Raw genomic sequence first — 19,670 nt, 5'->3', positions numbered from 1 at the left:
AGCAGCATGGCAGCACCCCAATGCACCCTCTCAGTGAGAAATTCATAGACACCCCAAATTCCTACAAAGTCACACTTTTACCTTCCTCCTCAGCTGTAGTTTAAAGTTCTGTCATTAACTGGCTGACACCTGTATCCTTAGCTACTAAAGAGCATCTGCTTCAGATTTCAAGGAGTATCAGGAACTGCACCAGCTGCATATTCAGTTTCATGGTCAGTTTTTGTGGTGACAAGGAAGTATTTTCACTCAAGATTGTAATAAGGGCCAAGGGCATACTCACAGCTATTTATAGACTAATGATAGGGAAGTAATCACCTCTCCCACCATTTTCTTCAGAGAGAAAGCACATCCTACTGTCTGTCCCACGATGTCAAAGGAGTCAAGCTGCTTTACTGTACTTTAGTCAGGCCCTTTATTACAGTAATCTTGAGGAAGGTAACTGCTTTCATCAGTCCTTCTCCTAAAAACTTACTGGTTCTGCTTTATTCAGTGTTCATTTCTTATTGCTGGATTCCAAAAAGTTTTCCTCCAAACTCCTGAGCTGCTCCTTCTCCAGACCTACACCACTGCTCCTCACCTCACAGAGCAGGCCTCCAGCGAGCAAGAAACCCCAACCACCCCTGCCCTCCTCACCTGCGGTTTGGGTTCATACTGCTGTTGGAGCATCTCTGCCACCTTGTTCTCAAAGGCACACAGCTGCGTGTAAACCTGGTGCAGGAAGGCTTCTCGCTTCGTCTCATCCAGCTGGCAGCCCTGGAACAGTACCTGGCCCGAGGACACACACGTCAGTCACCAAGTTCAGGTTTTATAGTGCCAGCTCCCACAATGGTACACGGGAACACAGTTCAGTGCAGCACAGTTCAGGCACGTCCCTGACAAAGGAGAGGTACAGCACAGGCCTCTTGTCCTGCCTGCGGCCAGCTGCCTGTGTGCAGTGGTGTTTTGTGGCAACTGCAATGCACTCCGCAGCAGATGCTCACATCTGTCTCTGGGAAGTCTCCCTTTCGGGCAAGAAATTTCTACTTTTGCCTTCTTCTAAGATAAGCAGTAGGCAGGAAAAATTAACGTGAGATCCTTGTTAGAAGGCATTAACTTTGGCCCGCCATTTCTAAGGAAGACCTGTTCACTCCAATCTAACCCAGCTACTGACTGATCCAATTATCTTCCAGTAAGTGGCTGGATAAAAGAACAGTAAATTGAAATAATGGGGGAAAAAAGTTAAATCAGACATTACAGAAGAGGCTGTGAGACATAACAGAGGGAGCTTGCCACCAAAGAAACTCCCTAAGCTGACAGGAACAACGCTTGTATTTACAGCGACTTTGTACAGGCAAACCCCTGCCAAAATTAGGTATTGCAGAACAAGCAGGTGAAGAGGACACAATGTGTACACAAAGAACTCAACAGACAGCTGGGACATTGCACGTGATCCACATTCCCTCAACACCTCATAAAACTTGGGAAAAGTAAACAACTACAATATAGATGAGTTTTCTTGGATGAGTGATACGCCTACATGCCTTTTCCACCACAAAAGGCACACGCAGCTTCTCCACTTGTGCCCACAGATTACAGCCACCGGTCTCATACAAGAAACGGGTCTTTAGAGACATCCAGAGAAGAAAACCATAGCCACTTCTGTGCTCAATTTAGTGTAAATAGAGGTGATACTGAGCCAAAGCATGATGACACCTGGAAGAGAGCTGGACCAGACAACACACAGAAACATCGCTAGCAAATTGGAAAACTCTTGCTACACTTATTTTGGTAGTACCTATGACTAAAGCAAGAGCCCTTCAAGCAAATGCTCTTCAAGCAACATACAAACCATTAAAGCCTGCAGACTGCCCAGAAGGCTTCAGTAGAGGTGAGCCAGGGGAGAGAGAGGGAGGAAGCAAGAAGAGACTTACAGGCTCATCCTGTTGCCACCCACTTTCCCTGGTTTTAGCAGAGGAACGAAACACACCATCAGAAATGTGAAAATACTGGGAGGTGGAAGGAAGCAACACAGGGAGGATAAACTTCAAAAACCCCTACAGACACTGTAAACCAGACTTCAGTTTACTAAACAGACCTGCCCTGGCTCAAGTAAGTGTGAGATTACTGGGGCTGGCTGCTCTCACCACCAAGGAGAAATGCATTCATACCAATGCAAACAGAGAGCAAGATTTGCCAGAAGAGAAAATTATCATTGAATAAAGTACTGCTACACAGCTGGAGCAGGCAGTCAAGCTTTTAGGCACACCACCTCTTCCTGAATGCTTCAAACTAATTATCATAGGCCAAAAAGAATTAATCAACAGAGATTTAAAAAACAACAACAATCATGCAGTAAGCATGAAGGCAAGATGCGCTATGCCTTAACTCAGAGAACGCTGCCTGCAGGAGCCTTCTCAGAAGGGCCCTGCTCCCCCAAAAGAGACTCAGCTTCCTCCCAGAAAAGAGAAGTTGCTCACCTACACTCCGTCATCGCCCCAGGCTACACGTGAATCAAGGCTACAACATCCTAGTTAACAGGGCCTGGCTAACAGATGTCCCCTCTTTCCTCTGGGTTCACAGGAAAGCAGTGCTGCAAGCTGCTCGCACACCGAGATGCGCCAAGGGTGAGGCCAAGTTTTACCTGGTGGGACTGGAGGCCGATGATGGAGGAGTACGCCTGGATGGTGACGAAGATCTCTGGCCGATAAATGATGTCTGAGCCAGGGATGCGGAAGGGTCTCAACAATCCCACCAAGCATCGGGAAAGAGCGTGGAACACCTCATCAAAAATGATCTCCCCTGTTGAGTCATCCTATGGAAACAGAGAAATGAGGCAGCTTTTGCATCTTCCAGGACTTTCCATCTCGCTGCACCACCACATGGAGCCAGCAACAAACTTCCTTCTGCAGCAGCAGCTGCATCAAAGTGACAGCTTCCTGCAAGCCAAGGGTATGCACATGGCATTCAGCAGAGAAATGGGAGCTACCAAGGGGCTGCCTCGCTAGGAGCATCCCATGCCTTGCTCCTAGGGCATAAGGCAAGAGCCCTGCAGAAGCAGAGGCTAACACAGAGAGGAGTAAGCCTGCTCTGCAGGGAGGCTGCTTCTCCTTTTCGGATGTACCACCCCGACAGCCCAGCCCCTGCGCTCACCACGATGCCCGTGGAGGGGCTCAGGTCCAGCTCGATCACGAAGCGGTACTGGCGGGCCAGGAAGGTGACGCGCGTGGAGGGCACGAGGAGGTAGGGCCGGGGCTGGACGGGCTCGTCGGGCTGCCAGCCGTGGGGCAGGATGCTCAGCACCTCCAGCTCGTTCTCCGACTGCACCTGCGGCGGGGGCACGGCGCTGAGACGGGGCCGGGGCTTCCCTGCACCCAGGGGCAGCACCCCAGGGGACACCCCGCACGGGGACAGCCCCAGACCCGTCCCCGCTCACCAGCTCGGGCTCGGGCAGCGCCCAGATGACCTGGTGCAGCCGGCTGAGCACCCACGCGAGCCGCACGTTGCGGGAGATGCGGTAATCCTTCTTCATCAGCAGGAACACGTGCCCGGCCTCCTCCACCTGCGGGGACAACCACGGCAGCCGCTCGGCTCGGCTCGGCCCGGCCCGGCCCGGCCCCACTCCCGGCCCCCTCCGCCCGCCGCCCCCCTCACCTCGCCCTCGGCCCTCTCGGCGGCCGCCATGTCCGCCCGCCCCCCTGCCCGGCCCCGCCGCCTTCCGCCATGACCCGGAAGCGCGGCGCTCCCCTAGCAACCGGCCCGCGCCGCCATGCAGGTGAGGGGCCGGGGCCGGGCCGGGCCGGGTGGGAGAGGGACGGGACGGGGCGGGACGTGTCGGGACGCCAAGCCGTAGCCCCAAGCCGTAGCCCCAAGCCGTAGCCCCAAGCCCCGCCGCCGTTCGCAGTCCGTCGAGGCCCGGCCCGCTGCGCTGTATCAGCAGCGGTCGCGGTTGTTTCCCCTTTGTTTCCAGGCGCGGTGCGTCCCCCCCACCCGCCCCGTTTGCCCCCGCAGCGCCCCCACAGCCCCGGGGCGGCGGCACGGCGGTGGCGAGGTGCCCGCGGCCCGGCACATCCAGCTCCCAGCGGCTTTGGAGACAGCCTGCAAAGCGAGGGGCCGGGGTCCCAGGGGTGCCGCAGGGCTGCGTGTGGTGGGTTTAACTCACCCTGCGGAGAGCTGCCGGGAGAAGCACGGGTGGTCGCAGGGACACAGACCCATCCAGGGTGGAAGAGGGCTCCAAGATCACCCAGTCCAGCCTCTGGCCTAGCACTATCCAGTCCTCCACTAAACCATATCCCTAAGCTCTACATCTAAACGTCTTTTAAAGACCTCCAGGGATGGTGACTCCACCACTTCCCTGGGCAGCCTGTTCCAATGCCTCACAACCCTCTCAGTAAAGAAGTTCTTCCTAACATCTAACCTAAAACACCCCTGGTGCAAATTTAGCCCATTCCCTCTCATCCTGTCACCAGGCACATGGGAGAACTCGTAGTGCTGCCGGTGGTTAACCTTGCACAAACACAGTGCACACGAGCAGGTGCAGACTCATGGCTTCAGTGCAGCCAGGAGCTGACTGCCCCAGCACAGGACGGAGGGGAGTTGTGCTGCGCTCCTGAGGTGTAACAGTCCCCAGCCTGCTCTGTGAAGCCACTCTGTGGACAGGGAGTGGATTTTAACAAAATGGACTCAGCCGTTTCTTCTGAGATGGCTAAGTGAAGTCTGATCAGCAGTTTTTAAATAAACATAAAGCCTTTGCAGTCTAGCTAGACTATAAATTAAGTAGAGTAGCTTTCTCGTGTACATGCAAAATACTTGATAGTCTCTCCCATGAAGCTCGTGCTAGTTGAGTTTGTTTAAACAGTACAACGACTAACCCAACAGCAAGCATGCAAGCGGCCTGAGTCACCCCATCTGCTTTCCCAATCGGCATTCCCTTTCTATTATTTGATTGCTTTGTCCCACCCTCTTCATGGATTATTGTACAGTGCCTGACTTAAATTAGCAGTTCATTAGGGCTGGGACTTTAATTACATTTTGTGCAATTCTGTTTTATGAATAAGTAAGAATAGATAAGATTTTAGAAGGTTTTTGCAAGAGTCAAAGGTATGACGTGCTGCCTGTGGCAACAGATCACCAGACACCCCCTCACCCAGAGAAAAGGTGATTTAAGCAGTGTAGTCCAGAGGTAAAGGCAGGAGGTGACTTTGCATGTGTCCAGCTACATACGGTCTGTCAACTCAGTGCTTCCCATAGCTGGGAAGGGAAAAGTCAAATAGGAATTCCCTGGTTTTTAGCAGCTGGTAGTGGCACTAGGGCAGGAAGAAAGTAAAAAGTGAGGTTAAGGGTAGAAACTGGAATCTTTAGGCCACAGACCTGATTGATACTCGTTTTGCAAATGGCTGTGAACACATCACTGTGCCCACGTCTGCTGTCAGCAAGGGTTCAGAGAATCCTAATCTGCTTTGAGCTGGGTTAGCATAAATAGCTCACAAAGGTGGCGTGAGCCAACATTGATGACTTTGCCTAATGTGGTAAAAAAGCAGATGTAAGAGATAATGTCTTCTCTATTCTCATCTAGATCTTAAAAAGGACAGCTAGCCAGGGATTGGCACAGGTATGTGTCTCCTGCCTAAGTTTTTTTTCCCAAGGAGACATGTTCCATGTGAAAATACAGTATTGTTTTCTGCAGGGTCTCTATTTCCTTCCCCTGCAAAGGAGTCTCTCTGTGGGAGAGATTGGACTATGGATGCGCGTGTGTGGATCGGAGTGGTCCTTGGAGAGGTGTTAAGCTTTGTCCTCATCCCTGTCTTTCCTGCCTTTTTTTTTTAGAGAGAAGAGAAGCAGCTGGAGCTGACCCTGGAGGCGCTCATCAGCCAGGTGGCTGACCTGAAGAACTCACTGGTCAGCTTTATCTACAAGCTGGAGAATGAGTACGACCGGCTCACGTGGTAAGGCATCTCATGGAGACGGGGCACTCCTGATTCCTGCTGAAACTCTTCCAGGCTCTGCTCAAAGGACCACAAAGTATAATCAAAAACCACAAGCCTGTTGTCAGTAGACTTAAATTTGCTTTTCACATTTCTGCTGGAGGAGCCACTAAATGTCTGAACCAAAAAACAATTGAAAACCATTTGTTCCACACTATGCAGTAATGGTCATGCCAACACCCTGGGAGCTAGGCACTTAAGGGAGCTAGCGTAGATGCTTGCATCTGCAGTGAATGGAAACTCCTTGGATAAAATATCTTTTAAGACCCACATATGCTGTGAAATGAGCAATCATTCTTTCTGCATTTCTTGACCTTTTTGGCTTTCTCTGGCTCCAAAATAAATTGAGTTCTTATGCTTGTGGTTTGCTGCTTCAGCATGTTTTGCCAGACATTTTGAGAGGCTTTCAAGGTGGCATTCTTGTCCTGATGGACCATAAGGATGATATATCTGCAGATTAATAACCTGTGCAGCATCTTATGCAGTAGCTGCCACTGAAGCAAAGCGTCACAGGCAGTTAGTATTAATGTTGCAGGAGGAAAGAGAGGTGATGAATTCCCCAGAGAAAACAAGCTGAGGGGGACCTCCTTGACAAGATTATCAGTTATTTTGCTTCATTATCCCCTAGTCTGGATAGCCAAGCTATAAATACTGTCTCTCCTGGCTGTATTGCTTAGGAGCTAAATTGTGTCTCAGACCTTGCTTTAGAATTTTACTGGGAGAGTTAGTGATAAGAAAAGCATTGCTTCTGTGTATGGTACGGAAATCCCAAACAACTGCCACTTCCAGTGGTACTTGTGATGTCCCTGGGCTGTTTGCAGCTTTGTGCGCAGGGATTTGTCCACACCTGCACACTCAGCCCTAGGTTTTACTCCTTAATGTCCAGAGTAGACTGATTGGAGGAATAATGTTATTTCCTCACTTTCCAGACATTTGAGTGAGGAACAGATAAAAGCCATCTGTTTGCGTGCTCTGTCTTCTTTATTTGCTTTCCCAGGCCTTCCGTTCTGGACAGCTTCGCATTGCTCTCTGGACAGCTGAACACTTTAAATAAAGTGCTGAAGCATGAGAAGACCCCACTGTTGCGAAACCAGGTTATCATCCCCTTAGTGCTGTCTCCAGACCGCGATGAGGAGATCATGGTAAGAAACTTCCCAACGAGTGTTGGACTCATTGGAGTGTTACGATGTGCTTATGGACCCACTTCAGTTTGCTATTCTTGCGCTTGGCATTCCTCAGCTCTGGGTGTAAAGAAATAAAAGGTGATGAGTAGTTCTGCCTTGGAGCTGCTTTGCTCAGGGGCTTTCACCTTCCAAAGCTTGCTCTGGATATACTTTACAGGATGTGCTCTTCATAAATACTGTATTTTCATAAAGTCAGGGACAAAGGAGATGGTGTCTTAGTTTGTAGCTGGAAGGCCTCCTTGCCATCTCCTGATCTGACCAGACACAGTACAAATTCCTAGACAAAAGGTTGAAAGTTCCTCGTGCTCCCCAGTCAGGGTTTCCCCACAGCATGCGAGCAGCCTTGTTCCATGGCCTGTGCCCTGGTCTTGAGCTCTCTGAGCGCGTGGCTGGAGGAGGAGGCCCTGAGCGTGGCTTGTCCGACTATTGCAGCGGCAGACGGAGGGGCGCGTGCCCGTGTTCAGCCATGAGGTAGTGCCTGACCATCTTCGAACAAAGCCTGACCCCGAGGTGGAGGAGCAGGAAAAGCAACTGATCACAGATGCAGCTCGAATTAGCCCCGATGTGGCACAGGTAGGTGAAAAAGAGTTTGATAATTCTGCCTCTTAGCCCTGGGGCACAAATGCCATTTAACTCTGTTCCCTTCACTCTTCTATCTGACAGTTATCTTTTTTACTATGCCCTTTTCTGCCTAAGATTTCTCCAGATGACCTTAGCTGAGGTTTGGGTTCCTTCAGTCTCACAAAACAAGGGTGTCCAGCCCACTACCTGCTCACAAGAGGTACCATCACACCACAGAAACACGAAGGCTATCTCACCCCTGTAGTGCCCTCCTGCATGCATTGGAATTGGACTCTTTAGCTTTGCTAACAAAAGATTTGTTTGGTTACACAGACTGTTAATTTACCTTGCTGACTTGTACTGTGGTGGAGATACCCTGGCAGTTACTGTTGGTTTCCATTTTGCAGAAACAGATCCAAAGTCTGAATAAAATGTGCTCAAATCTGCTGGAGAAAATCAGCAAGGAGGAGCGGGAATCTGAAAGTGGAGGTATGTCACTGAGGTGGGAGTGGGGTGCCGGACCCAAGCAACAAGCTTGAGAAATGGTGGCAAAGTAGGTAAAGCAGAGAGCCTAAAGCATGGGAAATGCAGATTAGCACAGACAAAAACATTCAGGAACATGCAAGGCTGGCTGTCCTGGAGTCCCCTCATTGGGAAGGAGTCCTGTGGGTGCATGGAAAGGAGTAGGAAGTTCTGTGAAATGGAAAGGAGGGGCAGTTGTAGAAGCATACATTAGTGTCTCCCCAAAACTACAATTTTTTTTTCTTGGAGTGTTGGATACATACAGAAGTGTATGTAAGCAATTATAAAATTGATGATGTGGGTATATATGAGTGGAGGCTGCAGAGGGCAGCCCTTTTGCTTAATAATGGCCTGCGACTCACTGCTACGTCACTTCTCCCTTCACACACTGAGAGAAACGATAGCACTGTCACAGAGATATGCATGATTAGTCCTCTGTTGCTGAATCCAAAATTTTTTAAGCAGATAGCTCAGAGCTCTCAATAGGAAAGGGTCACTGCAGGCAGTATGAGACTCACTGTCACAGTCTAAATAAATACATCTGTAGAAAACAGGATTTAAGAACGTCATAGGACACTTACAGACACCATGCTGCTGCTGAGCCTTGCAACAGGGATGTTGCCATTGATTATTTAGAACCTAATGCTTGTTACCTGCCATAGGATTCAGTATGGAAAATAGTGGAGTTGGCTTCTTCTGACTCCCTTTCTTGAGCAGCATGCACCCAGCTCTCAGTGGAGAAGCTCTTGGGACACCACTGTCCTTGGACTTTGCAGCTTCTTTGGCCCTCCCAGAACTCTTGTCATACAACGTGTTAGAAGCTGATCTGTATTACATGCAGGAAACTATCAGAAAAGTAAATTCAGGACAAGCTATGCTAGCTTTTGGACTTGACAGCCAGAATGATCAAAAAAAATATATATATATATATATTTTTTTTTTTCTTATATTCTCTTTTCTACAGGATTACGGCAGAACAAGCAGACTTTCAACCCTGCAGATACCAATGCCCTGGTAGCAGCTGTGGCCTTTGGGAAAGGATTGTCAAACCGGCGCCCCCCTGGCTCTGGGGGATCTGTCCAGTCAGGGCAACCAGGAGCTGGTGCCATCATTGCAGGGGCTTCAGGCATGCAGCAGGTACCAATGTCAGGTGCACCAGCTCAGCAGCAGCCAATGCTGGCAGGAGTGCAGATGGCACAAGCAGGACAGCCAGGTAAATATGCTGCGTATCTGAGAGTGGTTGAAAAGCTAGGAGCAAGAAAGATAAATGCAGGTGCAGAGATCCTTCCCCAGCCACCTTTTAAATACAACTGAGTAAGAGGGTCCTTTCTAGCCTTAATAATTTAAGTCAGATTGTAACAGTGGAATAATACCTGCTTCAAATTGGCTCAGAGGTTGAAGTAGATCCCAGTCATTCAGCTTCCTAACTCACACTGCAATACCTGTTTAATAACAGAATTAGTGAACATAGGCTTTAGTATGGAGGGAGATCACAGTGTGGTTTTGTAAGGATCTATGCTGGGCGTTTTGCTGTCAAACTAGATTTCGAGGTAGGGAGTAAAGTAGAAAAGTTTGATGGTAATGAATTATTTAAGGTAGGTAAAAAAAAAAAGATGTCTGTAAAGAGTCACAGAAAGATTTCATATTCAAAGTGACTTCACTTAATTATAGTAGGTTACATTTGTATTAAATAGAAAGTGAAGCACAATGAGCAAAAGCAATTTGTCTTTACATGCCCAGTACCTAGACTCTAATTTAGTTGCCTGCATTTGGGAAATTAATACATGATACAATAGTTTTGTAAAAACATAAAGTAGCTGTTCAGCTGGGGCTAAAATGCAAACTGAATGTAAGGAATTACTAGGAGAGGAACAGGGAAACAGAGAATATTGTTAGGCCATTATATAATTCCATTGGGCACCCACATTTGCAATATTATGTGGAGTTCTGAAAAGTTCTGATAGTTCATCCTGGGAATAGCTACTGAGGTTAGGCTGGGAGTAAGAGGAGGAAAACATGAAAGCCTATAAAATCCCAAATTGTATAGAGGAAACAAATGGGGAATGATTACTCATGATTTCCCATGAAACAGAAGGATCAATGGAAGTGCACTAATGAGAATACTAGCTTGTAGGTTCACAACAAAAGGGAGACACTTTTCTGAATACTAGATAATCACACTGTAGAGCACGTTGCCCAAGTGTGTGGTGGACACACAAAGTTTATATGGAATGGAAAAGTAAATTTCTGGATGAAAAATCAGTCAGTAGCTAATAATCCTGAAGACACCATCTCTGACCCAAAGTCTTAGAGCTACAATATTGGAAGCCAAGGGAAGTATCACTCTAGGCTTGCCCTGTTCTGGTATTCTTCCATAAATGTCCCCTGCTAGATTCTGTCAGAAATGGGGAAATGGGTTTGGCTTGGGGGACTTGCAGGCCTAACCCTATATTGTCGTTCTTGTGTTCATATTAATGGAGATTTTGGATATTGGATATTCTAATTGGTGGTTTTTTTTTGCCTGCATAATGACCGTGTTGTTTAGAAATGAACTTGAGCAACGATATTAATCCTAAGTTAATTGGGTATTTATGTAAGACTTAGAAAGTAATTTCCACTGTAATTTTGAAACAAAGAAGCCTCCTGTGATTTCTGGCTGCATACCCACAAACACTGTCTCCATGATGGGAAGACATCCCCTCTTATACAGCATCTGCACACCGAGCTCCATGTGCTGGTAACAAGCACTTGTCCAGCTCGTGTTACCAGGGAGTTCCGATTTGATAAGAGCAGCTGTGCTGTTTGGCCAAAGGTCAATCCCCTTATCCTGGTCCTGATAGCGGCCCACAGTGGAGCCTGGAAGAGTACAAGAATGAAGCGTATCCTGACAGGCACCTCCAGCAGCTGTTGTTTAGGCAAATTTTAAGCTGGAGTTTGGCTTCAGACCAGTGGGTGTAAGAACCATCAGTTTCTGCAGTTCCTTTCTGAACTACAGTTTTGACTCCTGCAAGGCTGGTGGCAAAATGTCCCACAGCATTACTGCATGAATTGCATAAAAGTTTCCTTTTTATGGTTAAGTCTTTTTCCCGATAATTTCATTCGATGATTCCTCTTTACCCGTGTAGTGTAAAACAGTGAATAATCATTCCTCGGTTACCTTCTCCATACTAGTTTTCATATTTTGGAATTCTGTCATGTTCTCCTCCCTGTGTACCCCATGTACAGTTATCCTGGGCTGCTAGGATCCCATGTGTGATTGGTGTCAGCAAAGAGTAATGCCCAAGAGTTGGTTGTGGATAAGAGAAATTAAGAGACCTGAGAGGGGTTTAATAACGCAAATATATGCCCTGACTACAAATAACGCTACATGGAGGGGGATACAGCCAGTTGCATTTGTCTCTCTGAAATGAAGTGGAGATCAGTTTGATTTCTTGTGTCAGGGCTGTTGGTAGCAACTTCTGTCAAACTGAGCAAGCCCCACACTCCTGTAGAAGCCTCCTGACAAAGAGAAAAGCTTGTTTAAGGTGGAACAAGGACAGAGTTGGTAGGGAGACGCGGTACTTGATGTCAAGGAGATTTCTCAACAGAGAAAAGTGCTGATTTATAGGAGAGAGTGATTGAATTAGGTCAGAAGCTGAACGATGCTGTAGCTCATAAGCCTGATGTGGTGCCTGGGGTGGAAAAGGAAAAGCTTGGACAGGAAAGCAAATATTCTTTCTTACAGCTGATTTTGCACTGCTTGTTTTCTTTTTCTAGGAAAGATGCCAAGTGGCATAAAAACAAACATCAAATCTGCCTCAATGCATCCGTATCAGAGATGAGCCAACGCGAACCAGACCCAGGGAACAGCAGTTACCAACATTGTTCCTGCTGCAGCTACCACACACGGATTCCTTTTCGGACTTCTGAGTAGCTTCACACATCCATACACCATATCCACAGAGCTGGGAGTTATGACACCCTTTCCTGGGTTTTATTTAGTGCTGGGTGGCTTGTGTGGAGCTGCTAGGAGCCATGTCTCCTGGAGACAAGTACTCTGTTCAGCCAGAGCAGCTTTTTTTGTAGTAATAATCTCATTTTCTTCAGGTCTGGCCTGAAATGCACCTACCCTTTCTTGATACAGAACGTGAAGAGCAGCATGGATCATTCTGCTTCTTGTTTCTGTCTGTTGATTTGAGATGCTCCTAACTGTACTCCGTGTTGTTGAATAAAGACCTTGTTCTGCACACTGTGAGACATTGGCGTCCATCTTTTGGGTCGCAAGTAGTCTCATTTCCCTTTGGGTGAGGCTACAGAGCAGCTCTGATCTGAAATAAACAATAAATTTTAGAGGCTGAGTGCTGGAGCTGCAGGCTTGTGTGTAAAGAGCTGTTATAAAGTGAATCAGCAGAGTACAAACATAAGTAGTAAACATCTTGTTCTTGTTCTTTGTAAACCCATTACAACTGTTCCCCGGAAAGCAAAATACCGGCAACGACTATTACAGGACCCACAGCAAGAAGGCAGCATTTCAGGAACAGAAGCACAGAGCTTTTGCACTCTGATGCTGCTGCAAATCCCATCTGGATCCGATTTCACTTTGATAATTCCCTGCTTCTGCGTTCCTATAAAGTTCTGAATTAGCCAGGCCATGAGACCTGACTATTTCTGTTCAGAACCGGACGTTGTGAAGCCATCCCTGTTCTAATTTTGGCCCTTTAGCTGTAACATGTAATCTGCTTAATGGAAGATTCCTCTGTGAATTAAGGGTGGGGACAGATGCCTACAGAGCACGTTGGTACATACTAACGATCCAGAAGAGAGCCATCTTGCCTCTTGCTGCTCTTGCCTGGACTTCCCCTTTGACTTGTGGTGAAAGCCGGTGCTGTGCTTTACTCAATAGCATCTGTCAGCAATCTTAAGGGTGAGGAAATCTCCACTCAGCAGATACAGCCTGCAGCTGCTCCTGCACTGCTTGCCTCTGAGCTAATCAGATCCAGCTTATTTGTGGAGGCTGTTCTCCCAAAATGAAACCTTCCATAAAACTGTGACCAGGGCAGCTGCCAACCCATCTTGATGTGCAGAGCCTGGGCATTGTCCACCGGAGTTATGGACACTAATGAATTAAAACCTGTTCCTCAAAGAGGTGCTTTGCCAAGGTATTCTTTGTCACTGCTTAGAAGTAGCCCTGTATCACTGAGGTTCTGCAGATGGCTTGCAAAGCACTGCGCTGGGAAGCAGAAAATTCAACTGGCAGCGCAGCCTGTGCGATAAGCAAAGCGGCTCCATTACAGACGAGCCCGGCTACGTGTCTGCAGCAACATCCTCCTGGCTGGGCTGATGGGGCTGCGTTCTGCCCCCAGCGAGCTGCTGGGAGGGCAGGGCCGTGCTGCTGGCCCCGCTGTGAGGGCTTGGGGCAGCGCCGGGAGCTGGCTGACGGACGGGCTGCGTGTGCCCCGCGAGGGGCTGAGCGCCGCGGGGACGGCTGTTCCCTGCTCCAGCTCACGCCCCTGCTTAGGCTGGGAAGGAAGGCGGAAAAATGTCCGAGGAACTTGTGCCAGATGCGTGGCGCTCGTGGTCCTATGCAGAGCCCCAGCTCTGGGATGCTGCTTCGCTTTGTCCCCAGCCTGGCTTCCTTATAAAGCTAAAACATTTCGGGGCTGGGGCAGCATGGGACATGGGCAGAGCGTGGCTGCCTGCCACCCGCGCTAACCTGGCTCTCCCAAAAACGCCTCCAGTGGGGCAGGCCAGACCTTTCACACACTTGGACAGGAGTAAGGGAAATACAGGCAGGGTTTTTTTTTTTTTTTCCGTAGATTATAGAGCTGGGGAGGCCGGCAAGCTCGGCAGCGTAACTTCCTGTATGACACAGCCTGCCCTGAATTAGCGCTTGTGTAAATCGTTGTTAGGAAAACAGTTGATCCTGAGCTGATACAGCCCTGCAGCGGCTGGTTGGTTGTCGCAAAGGTTAATTTTCTTGACTTATTGCACCTTAAGTTGAGGCTGTATTGCTTTAATTCCCTTCAAGTTGCTGGATCCTGGCCAGGGAGTGAGCCCCTGAGTTGTTAGCCCCATGGAGAGGAGTCAGGGTGTTACACTCGAGCCTTCCTGATCCTTTTTTTACAACAAACTGAGCTGATGGAGGTCCCAGAGCCTTTTGCTTTAAGGCTTTTTTTTTTTTTTCTTTTTTCTTTTTTTTTCTGGTTTCCAGCATTTGGCTCTCATCCAAATATTTTTATGCATTCGTGTCCTCTGGGACGTGGGACCAGGACACGCCATTCTAGCTGTGGGAATGGGAATTTCAAAGGCAGACTTTAACCCCTCACCCAGCCGCTGACCGTGCTCAGACGTGGACGCAGGGAATAGGAATGGGCCTTTCACCCACAAAGCCATGCTGGAAATACACGGTCCACTGACTGTCCCTGTGGCCTGTCAGTCCAGGGGGGTTTCACCATTCCCAGTGCACCGTATCAGAATAAAAGCACAGCCCTGCATGGCCAGGGCCGAGCCCTGAGCCCTGCTGCAGCAGCAGCCCCAGCAGATGCTCGGGACCGGCTGTTCTCCCCACCAGCACAGGGACGTGCTGCACGCAGAGCCCCTGGGACTCCTTCTCCTGCCTTGTCCCAACCCCCTGTGAGCCTGCCTCCTCCTAGCAGGATAATTTCGTCAGGGAGGAGGCTCACCCGACACACCAGGCGCTGCGGGGCTGTCTGGGCTGCTCTCCCCCAGCCCCAGGGCAGCAGGCCGGCCTGCAGCAGGCGATGGACACCTCTTGCCCTGGGGATCCCGAAGGCTCCACATTGCTGCCGTGCCCCCGGCTCCCAGGACAGCACGCTTTACCTGTCATCGCTTCGTCTCCTTCCAGGCCATCAGCTTTATGCTGTTTCGCATTCCCTGATAGAAGCAGGTCGGCGGTGCCAACTCCCCAGGGAGCATCGCCTCTGCTGCCTTGCGCCCGACCAGGTTGTCGGCAGCTTGTTCCTTGAGTGCTGTCGTCCCAGCCAGCTCTCCCCTGGAGATTTAAGGCTACACGGTGCCAGAAGAATTATCATGTTAGTTTGACAGCTTTACTGCCTGATGATTGGTATTTATATTTTTCTGCTTTAAGCGTTTATTGATACGATCGCATATTTTCCTGTCATTGCTGTGCATGGAATGACTGTCGAACAGACACACCTGTTTACAAGGCCATCCTGTTTACTTTGCTAAAATGCTGGCATAACATCAGCTTTCTTGGCCTCCGGAGCTTCTCCAGTCCTCCTTGTCTCATTGAATGTCAGCATTTTAATAATTCATATATATATATTAATTCAGAATACGTATCTGTGTTTAAATTTAGAGGTGCAGGGTATGCAGACTTTCTGTATTTTTACCATTTTCCTTGTGCAAACGCTGTTGAAGATCTTCCTGAGTTACTGTCAGAGTGGAAAGTGTTTCACCCTTCTGACAGGAACACTTCATCTGCCTTCCTCCTGGGCACAGGACCGGGGGATTTATTGCCTTTCCTTCCTGCCCAGCTCACGCCAGTCCCACCGCTCCCACCACGTTCCCTGCGGCCTGTCCCACTGCTGCCCTGGGCTGCTCCTCCAGTTTGGAGGGGTTTGGGGAGGTTTGGAGGGGTTTGGGGAGGCTTGGCAGGGTGCCTCCACTTCCTGAGGTGCATCCTCTCCACATGCACTGAGCAGCACGGCTGACATCTGCTGTGTGTTTGTTCTCCTGGCACGTCCCCAGGCAGAGATGTGCCCGCAGGTGTCTCGTTTTCATTAAAAAAGAAAACACAGATGGGTTTTGGTGTTTGGTTTGTAACCTGCAGGTCTTTTTATGGAAAAGGTGAGGTACGTAAGGGTAGTGGAGATGTGACTGAAAAGGCCAGTGGGACGGCCGAGGGAAGGGAGCCTTTGCAGGCCTTTACTCTCCATACTGAAGCCAAGGCAGGGACCCGCTGTCTGTGGGACTGGAGGTTTCTGCTGGTTGGGCTGAGGGAGCCTGAGTGCTTTCTCACTAAGACAGACAATGGGGTGTGTGCTGCCAGGATGCGATGAGCCAAGTTTTGCATCTGCATCATCCTCAAAGCAGCTTCACCTGCAGTCCGCAGAGGCACAAACACATGGACACGGCAGCAAAACAAACTGGAAGCCAAACAGCTCGAAAACTGCTCGTAAGCCAAACATACAAACTGAGGAAAATGGCAGAGGTGGAAGCAGGGCCTGTGAGCTTGGTGGCCCCAGGAGAGCCAGGTCCTGTCCAAGTGACAGCCGGTGTCTAAAAATGAATATAGGGGCACTTTGGGAAAATCCCCCAGAGCCTTTCAACCCAGCACAATAAATCTTCATCTACCTTAGAGGTAAATGTTACCGCTTTGTGCCTCACATAGAGGCTGTAGAGGTAAAAGCATGCTCCGGAGGAGGATATTTGGAAATATTTGTAATACGTGCCGTAAGAATAGTTCAGACTGATGTGATCCCACAGTGTATTTATTGCCCTTACGACACTGTAGCTGTCTGGCTGGATCCATGAATGTCGCCTTGGTGAAAACCTGCACTTAGATATTAATAAAAACCTTCTGCAAAACATTTGGGGGCAACCCTGCACACGAGGGAATGCTGAAGGCCTACGCAAATTCTGTTGGCTGGCCTCCTGGAAGGAGAAGCGTTTGTCTTTTTTTGTCCGTGTGTCAATGTGGTTTTTGTTTTGTTTTTAAGAAAGGAAATTACTGTGTGTATTTTTCTGACGGAGACACATACTTTCCAAAGTCAGGGGATCAGGAGCTGGTTCCTGCAGCGGCTCTCTTGTCCGGGCTGCTCTGATCCTGTCCCTGGTTTGCAGGTTCTCTGTGAGGCTTCTTCCTCTGCTGCCTCCACGTCCCAGCAGCTTCTGCAGATGAGAGGTGGTGCTAAGGCCCTGCTGTGCTTTGTGGCATGGCAGCTCCATTTCTTCTGAGCAAGGACTGTGCCCCACTGTAATTCCAAACCTTTCTCATCAAGTGTTCATGGGCCAGTTTGGGGGCCAAAGGGGCACCACTACTGCGTGATGGGTGTAATTTCCTTGCTGAAGCTGCAGTGTTCCCAGGATGTTGCTGGTCTGACCCCAGACCTGTCCCTGCAATGCCTACTACCAGGCTAAGGGAAAGCCAAAAAATAGGAATAGACCTCGTGGCTGTGCTCCAACCCATGTTTTGAACATGCAGACCTCTCTCCTTTCCATCTTCATGCCCTGTGCTCGGTGTCTTTCCTGAGATCGAATACAAAATGCTTGTCCCCACGCACTGTGCAGGCAGGAGGGCACCCGAGGAAGCCTGTGATGTTCACCAGGAGCAAGACTTTTTTGGAGAGATGAGCATTTGCAAAAAGGAGGCTGCTATGTTCTCTGCCCACTATCTTGGAGCAGTTTACTGCATATCTCTGTTTCCCTCCTGGTTGTATCTGTCCCTTCAAGGGAGGACGGTTGCTGCCAGCTATCTGGGAGAAACACTGCAGCCCCTCACGGTGGGAGCTGCCCTGCTGCTGCTCTCCTCTGTCCCTGTGCCCCTGGGCCCTGCCAGGCAGGTGTGGGAGCCCAGGACCCGCCATGGGCTCTCTTTTTCTCAATTTGCTTTTCCTCATCTCCCATTGTGGGTCTTGAGGGATGTGCTGTGCCACTGACCGCACCAGGGGAGAACATCAGAAGCAGAGAAGATGCCAGGAGGGTTGGGGAGGACAGCAGCCAGCGGGGAGCAGGCAGCGTCCCCCACCAGGCTGCAGCCCGGACAGGCAGGCAAAGCCCATCGCGGGCTGGAGCTCAAACACGGCCTCATTTCACAGCAAAACAATCCCTCTTTGTGCAGCCTGTTCTCCCAGAACAATCCCCCGTTCTGACAATGTCCTTTCTGTGGCTTAGTCCCCGCAGAGCGAGCAGCAGTGCGCTCAGCCCAATGCCTGGCAGCTTGCAGCAGCGCCTGCCCACAGCCCCACGGCCGAGGTGCAGCACCCAGCACTGCTGTGGGGCCAGCCAGCCTCCGCACGAGGCTGTGCACACTGCAGGTAAAGGCAAAGGCTTCCCAGGAAAAGCCACGGCACAGCTGAGGGCACCTGGGAGGTGTTTTTCTTCTGTTTTCACTCATTCCATGGCGATGCTGCAGCACACACTGGGAGGGCAGCCCTGGAGCATGGTTAGGGGTGGCAGTCACCACATCAGCCCAAATCCCCAACCACCCGTTGGGAGTGGAGAAGTGGCCGGGCTTTGAGGAGCAGCTCCCAGGCTCCAGGCAGTCTGGGACAGGTTGCTGGAGCCCATCCACCGCTGCGGGCTCTAAATCGCAGAGCCCAAATGAGATGGCTTCAGTGAGAGAGGGAGATGCTGGGGATGAGCAAGGCTGGGGCTTTCCCATCACCTGCATTTTCTCTCTTCCTGACCACGTGCCCGTGAGGCAGCTTTGGAAGCTCCCTGTGATGGGGCAGTTTTTTGGTTCCTACTGGGGTCAGAGCTCAGAGAGCTGCTGTGGTTTCCTGCTGCAGGTGGACACGTGTGAAGGTTGGCACTGGCAAGGAAGAAGAAGGGGGATGTTTTAGCAGGTCTGGCGGCTTCTGGCATGTCCTTAGAGGGTCCCAGGGTGTCATGTATTGCTGAAGTCATGTTGGCAGCCTATGATTGGGGTGTCAGGGCTCACGCCAGCAAGGCTGCTGGCTTCTATGCAGCTGATAAACAGTTCTCGTCATGGCAGGAAACCGCAGTCATGCATGCTGCCCACCCGGCCAGCAGGCAAAGTTCAGCAATTAAGCACAGCAGGGTGAAAGTCTGCTATCAAAGCACCCGAGCTCAGCCACCACAGTGCCCACAAGCTTTGCTTTTGTCTCACAGGACACCTTGTTCCAGGTGATGTTTTAAAGGGAAACGACAGCGCCATGCCACAGCTGGGATCTGAGCGGGGTCATTTCGTGGCTGCTGCCTCCAGGAACAGCGTGAGCTGTGTCCCGATAGCTCAAGGGGCTTCCAGGCACTTGGGATGCTGAGGCTGATGGTATTTCGTTCCTCTGGCCAAAGGGAAGAGTGCAGTGCTGACAGTGCTGGGGTAATGGGCCTTTACTGCCAGGTTGATGTGATCAGCATGAAGAGAGGCAGGTTTGCAGAGATGAGTCACTTAATGCTGATAACAGCCCTGGAAGGAGGCAGCGTCTCAGCCACGCATGCGCACTGCACACAGCCTATCTGCCCATCCTCAGCTGTCGAAACCGTGAGTGGGCATTGTGGCATTTTGTAGTCTTTCAGGCTCCAAGCAGTGCGTATATCTCCGCTTTTAGTGACTACGAAAGCCCTGCTTTATTCTTTCAGTAGTAGACAGGTGATGTAGGAGCATCTCTTTGGGGCTCTCAACATAATCAGCTTCTCATTTCTCATCTTGAAGTTACAGAGAAAGTGTGCAGCAATGATACATGACTGATAGTGCTTTAGGATCCAACCTCAGGAGAAAGGGAGAAGGGTTAAACCA

At 49.9% G+C, this 19,670-nt stretch overlaps 2 protein-coding genes and 1 long non-coding RNA gene across 16 annotated transcripts in view; 1 reads left to right on the top strand and 2 right to left on the bottom strand.

The window, feature by feature from the left end:
- The window catches only part of SZT2 (SZT2 subunit of KICSTOR complex), a 56,084-nt gene extending 51,738 nt beyond the window's left edge, over positions 1–4,346 (bottom strand). For 9 of the 12 annotated variants that reach the window (XM_084527733.1, XM_084527739.1, XM_084527734.1 and 6 more), the window contains exons 1-5: positions 3,631–3,724; positions 3,413–3,538; positions 3,130–3,303; positions 2,621–2,791; positions 634–765 (exon numbers count right to left, since the gene is read on the bottom strand). In XM_084527733.1, coding sequence (XP_084383859.1) covers positions 634–765; positions 2,621–2,791; positions 3,130–3,303; positions 3,413–3,538; positions 3,631–3,660 — 633 coding nt within the window. In that variant the 5' untranslated portion in view covers positions 3,661–3,724. Of the gene's footprint in view, positions 1–633; positions 766–2,620; positions 2,792–3,129; positions 3,304–3,412; positions 3,539–3,630; positions 3,725–4,138 lie in introns of those variants that run through there. The other 3 variants (XM_084527743.1, XM_084527744.1, XM_084527742.1) reach the window with 2 other exon arrangements.
- Positions 3,672–12,453, top strand: MED8 (mediator complex subunit 8). Of its 3 annotated transcripts, none has more exons than XM_084527770.1 (7): positions 3,672–3,751; positions 5,803–5,921; positions 6,958–7,102; positions 7,577–7,717; positions 8,113–8,194; positions 9,192–9,440; positions 11,984–12,453. In XM_084527770.1, exons 1-7 carry the CDS (start codon positions 3,746–3,748, stop codon positions 12,046–12,048), a joined length of 807 nt encoding a protein of 268 aa, XP_084383896.1. In that variant the 5' UTR covers positions 3,672–3,745; the 3' UTR covers positions 12,049–12,453. The 3 variants fall into 3 exon arrangements, with proteins under 3 accessions (XP_084383896.1, XP_084383897.1, XP_084383898.1); XM_084527771.1 differs by lacking the exon at positions 3,672–3,751 and adding an exon at positions 4,448–4,685; XM_084527772.1 differs by lacking the exon at positions 3,672–3,751 and adding an exon at positions 4,448–4,690.
- On the bottom strand, positions 11,982–15,182 carry LOC311440633. The gene is made up of 2 exons (XR_014695497.1): positions 15,047–15,182; positions 11,982–12,534 (listed from the first exon to the last, which is right to left on the bottom strand). It is a non-coding gene; the product is annotated as an uncharacterized lncRNA (long non-coding RNA).
- Positions 15,183–19,670: the final 4,488 nt, after the last annotated feature.

The sequence above is a fragment of the Aythya ferina genome, assembly GCF_964211825.1.
Source record: "Aythya ferina genome assembly, chromosome: 8".
Classification (NCBI taxonomy): domain Eukaryota; kingdom Metazoa; phylum Chordata; class Aves; order Anseriformes; family Anatidae; genus Aythya; species Aythya ferina.
This window is presented reverse-complemented; position numbering and strand designations above follow the sequence as displayed.

Excerpts from the sequence above, each read along its gene's own strand:
- MED8 (XM_084527770.1), top strand. Across the intron at positions 5,922-6,957 it reads GAGTACGACCGGCTCACGTG|GCCTTCCGTTCTGGACAGCT; the intron begins GTAAGGCATCTC and ends TTGCTTTCCCAG. Across the intron at positions 7,718-8,112 it reads TTAGCCCCGATGTGGCACAG|AAACAGATCCAAAGTCTGAA; the intron begins GTAGGTGAAAAA and ends TCCATTTTGCAG.